The sequence below is a fragment of the Ceratosolen solmsi genome, unplaced genomic scaffold, assembly GCF_000503995.2.
Source record: "Ceratosolen solmsi marchali unplaced genomic scaffold, CerSol_1.0 scaffold43, whole genome shotgun sequence".
NCBI lineage: Eukaryota > Metazoa > Arthropoda > Insecta > Hymenoptera > Agaonidae > Ceratosolen > Ceratosolen solmsi.
In genome coordinates, this window is record NW_011948431.1 from 1,067,228 (window position 1) to 1,071,752 (window position 4,525).

General features: G+C 37.6%; 1 protein-coding gene across 1 annotated transcript in view; it reads left to right on the forward strand.

The window, feature by feature from the left end:
- LOC105364159 (protein FAM151B) overlaps positions 1–4,391 on the forward strand; it is a 33,180-nt gene extending 28,789 nt beyond the window's left edge. Inside the window, exons 3-5 of the mRNA XM_011502029.1 lie at positions 129–355; positions 1,850–1,995; positions 3,840–4,391. Coding sequence (XP_011500331.1) covers positions 129–355; positions 1,850–1,995; positions 3,840–4,236 — 770 coding nt within the window. The 3' untranslated portion in view covers positions 4,237–4,391. The remainder of the gene's footprint in view (positions 1–128; positions 356–1,849; positions 1,996–3,839) is intronic.
- Positions 4,392–4,525: the final 134 nt, after the last annotated feature.

The following is a 4,525-nucleotide window of genomic DNA, read 5'->3' on the forward strand; positions in this document are numbered from 1 at the left end:
CTGGTGGGGAGGGGGTGGGGGGGGGGGGGGGGGGGGGGGGGGGGGGGGGGGGGGGGGGGGGGGGGACTAAGCCGGAAAAATACATTCCTAGATATCAAATCGATGTAATGATATTCTTGATTTCTTAGGTGACATAAGAATGCTTGAAGGAGATGTAATCATCGGCAAATTAAATAATCAATCAAATGGAACCGATACAGTTATCATGGGTCATCCACCTAATACTACAAGCGACTTGAGTCTCGAGGAGTTTCTTAAAAAAGTGACGCCTGATAAGAAAAAAGGTATCAAGCTTGACTTCAAAAGTATAGAAGCTTATGAGATGGGACTGACGCTTATTCAAAAATCTGGAAATGTAAGTAACATGGCTGAGCACTTTATCATTATTTAATAGAAATTTCTTACGATAGACTTCTATAGGCATGCATTAATGAATTATATTTCTAATCTACATTGATGATTTAATTTTAGCATAAAATTATATTTTGTTCAATAATTCTATTCTTCGTTTGTTTCGTATTTGAAAGGATAAGTGGAAAAATTAAAATTGATTCGAAATATAATTTTGTCACACTATATTTTAATATTAATTATCCAAAATCATTCATTTTTAATACATAAAATTATATAATTCAGAATTTGTAAGTGTAGATTTTTAATTCACTATAATTAGTCGTTTAACAAATGGTGGAATAGTAAAAAAATTCCAATTATTTACGCGTTTAATTAAAAATAACTGAAAATATAATTCTCGATTACATAAATTGATAAAAAACGGTAAATTCTTTTAAAATTATCCACTCTATAATATATATAACACATTGTATAAGTATATCTTGTTTTCATAAAGTGACATGAATAATAAACTGAGTGATATAAAATGAACTTTTATGAAATATTTATATTAATTATTTTTAGATATAACGAATTGAAATGCTTTTAAATATTTATTAACTAGTTATTTCTATATAGTCATTGCTAACTAGTCTAGTTTTCCTTAAAACAAAAAAAAACAAAAAAAAAAACAAAAACAAAACAAAAAAAAAAAACAAAAAAAAACAACAAGAAAAAAATATTTATTTAATCAAACAACAATATGTCGTTTTGCAAATTTAAAAGCTTAAGGTAGATAAATACTTATCCGCTTAAATCAGGAATGAGTCATAAAATACACGGATGCGAACACATTCAAGCGTGCCTATGCACGCACGCGCACACGCATACACATTTTTCCAATACAATAAGCTTCGGTAACACTTACCTCAATTCAATTTCTTTTATCGTTTACAATATTACAACTACGCGTAACATTATTAAATTGTTTTAGGTGCGTGATTTTAAACATCAGTAGCGTACTGATTCCGCATAAAATCTTTTACCAATAACAATAGTTCAAAATAAATGCACTTATTATCCATTGCTTATTTTATAGTTAGAGTATGTCGTTTCAATGTAACAAAATTAATATTTAAAAATCACACGTATTTTTTTAATCCGCTCGTTCTAACTATCTGGATTCTTTCGTCGGTAAAGAAAGATCATTTTAAGAGTCATTGCAAGAGCTTCGACAATCCAGATACAATAATAATAATAATGAAATTTTACAATTGCTTTAAGGTTAATCATTAATAATGACAGCAGGCTTTGTAAATAATTCGTTATATATAATAACATGGGGCAAAAGTGGTCTTGAATCGACCAAGCCCTTTAATCAGTGAATTAATAAAATAAATAATGGGGCGTTTGTTTGTTTAAACAAAGAGTTGACGAGCAGAAAGTTTCATCGTAAAGCGAATTGCGAGATCGTCGTGGCTCGGGCGAGTAATAATAGCCTACGATTCATTTACAGCTGACGATTCCGCTCTGGCTCAATGCGGACATCCTCAAGGGGCCCGTGAATGCTACCGACGATCCTCTGCCGGTCGACGCCAAGCGCTTCTTCGCCGGCGCAGCCAAGCTCCCGCAAGCGCTCCTATCGATCGGCTGGACCACCAGGTAAATAAGACGAATGTACCGAGTCCGGTGGGGAAACGCCCGAGAGGGAGGCGTGCCGGCCATGACGACACCCAACACCTTGATAAATAAAATAACAAAGCGAGAAAATGAGAAAAAAAGAAAAAGGAGATCCGTCATACGGAGGACATATCCTCCTACGCGTTCGCGGCACTTTATTTCGTGAGAGATTTACGGAGGGGGGAGATAGCTTTCTCGACTGCACCGAGGTCAGGGGCGGTGTACTGTAGCACTGCCACGGGGAAGATGTTAATTAGGACCGAAACTTGAAGCGACCAGGGCTCATTATAATAAGGTGCTTAAGACACCTTTGCCTTACAACTTCAAGGACGAAAAGATACTTTTGATTCGAATGCGAGGTTTGCTGCTTAGCTCATAGCGGTTTGCTGCATCCCATTATCGTTACAGTAACTTTAAAAAAAATATATTTTAATATTCGGCGTTTTTTCCTCAAACTCAAACAGCTGTTGAATCGACGATGAGCTTGTGTGAGATGTGACACGGATTTTCTGATGTGATGTAAAAACTCGGTTCCCGTAGCAAGTTTCCTTATTCGAAAATGCACACAATCGCGATCCGAATGCTCTAAGTCGGAGGCGAATAATATTTTAGGCTGGAACTTGGTGATAATGGATGGCGTTAAATTGGTGAAAAATTTTTTATTTCCTTATCAAGAAATGCGAACGTATTTTCGTGATACTTGTTATACGTTTTTAATTTTTGACATGGGGAAGAAAAACGGTAAAAAAGAAAAAAAAAAAGAAAAAAAGAAAAAAAGAAGAAAAAAAATATATAAGAAAGAAAAAATGAAATACCTGAACTAGATGATACAATGGCTCGTTGTGAATTGTATTTTAAAAACATTGCAAATAATTTTAGTTTAAGAAAATGAGTCATTGTACAGTGAAATATTGTTTAAACCTAAAGTCTATGTTGACTTGCTCCATTGAACCGAAAAATAGTGTTCTGCATTTAACCGTTAAAGGTTAGTGCAATATAGTATTATCATAAAACTTGAGTGATTTTTCGCTCTTGGCTCTCAATTAAAATACATTATCACGAATGTAAAGTGGTCGAGATCAATTAAAATGGTTAAAATGTTACCGAAATAAAATTGTCATCGCTCGTTTAAACGCATATTTATTATTTCCCTCGAACATTACGAATAATTCTCAAGAAAAATGCACCTTATTCCGCAAGTTTTTGGGGTTTTTTTTTTTTTTTGTATTTTTTTCTTTTGAATGATTTCATTGGCCTAATAATGTAGTTTATTTATCGCAAATGAAAATTTCACGATCTATAAAGGGATAATACTTTTTCATAGTTAAAATAAAAAAAAAAGAAGTTTTTCCAGCCAGTAAAATAATACAACGTTGTCGTCGAGATAATGAAAATTATCATCGTTTCAAAAAAAAATTTTTCATCATTAGAAGGGCTGCTTGAAGACAGGACCTGCGCACAACAGCCGTTTGTGAAAAAGTAATAAAACGAGCATTCGTCCGTGTAAAGGGGATGCATTTTGCTCGTTTATGGTGGTGACTTGGCAAAGTAAACGTATTTTGAAAGGTCGTGCGCGCCGTACGCATTAGCATCGTTGCGTGGAAAATGTGACCGGGAAAATGATCAAATTATCAAGCCACGAATGTGAATGTTAAGGGAAAGAAAGTTAAGGGAATCGGTCGGCTTACGCACGCTTACGCAACAATGGGACGTGACTTTGTACATTTATTATCGATAATGGGAGCTGTGCAATAACAAACAAGCGATCGAACGTGCGGCTCGAAGAGTATTGTGCAATCAATAAAATGCCAATTAAAACTTTTTAGATTGGAGCCAAGCGTCCAGGAGGGCGGCAGCTACACCGCCGAGCAAATAAACGAGATGGTGAAGCACGTCGAGGAGAGCAAGACGAATCAGTCGGTAACTTATCCTGTGCGCGCTTGCTACGCCGCTAACGATGTCAACGTGCTCAAGACCCTCCTGACCAGCACCAAGGCCAACAACCCGACGCTCACCGTCTGGTCGAGCGAGGGCGACAAAGTCGACGCGGCCAAGCTCTCCCAGCTGATAAAGACCATCGGCGTGAATAAGGTGTACGTAGATGTGCCAGCGATCCTTTGGAAGCAGCTCGATCTCTCCAGCTCGGCCTACACGGCTCGGAGCTCACTTCCATTGCTTCTAGCCTCGGTCGTCGCTTGCATCTTTACCGTCAAGCTCCTCTGAATCGCGGTTTAATCAATATCATAATAAACGATAACATCAAGCGGACTTGTTGAGACGACGGAAATGGAAGTTGAAATGAGTGGAATTACGGGGGAGAAATATGTTATATATCTTCAGCGTTCAAGTTGATGTGGGCATGGGGAGATCGGGATTGCGAATTGGGAGGGGGATGGGGGAGTGATGAGGGGATGGGGAGGACGAGGAGGATGAGGATGAGGAGGAGGAGGAGGAGGAGGAGGAGGAGGAGGAGGAGGAGGAGAGGGAGATGACGGGGTAGCGAAGTATCGCG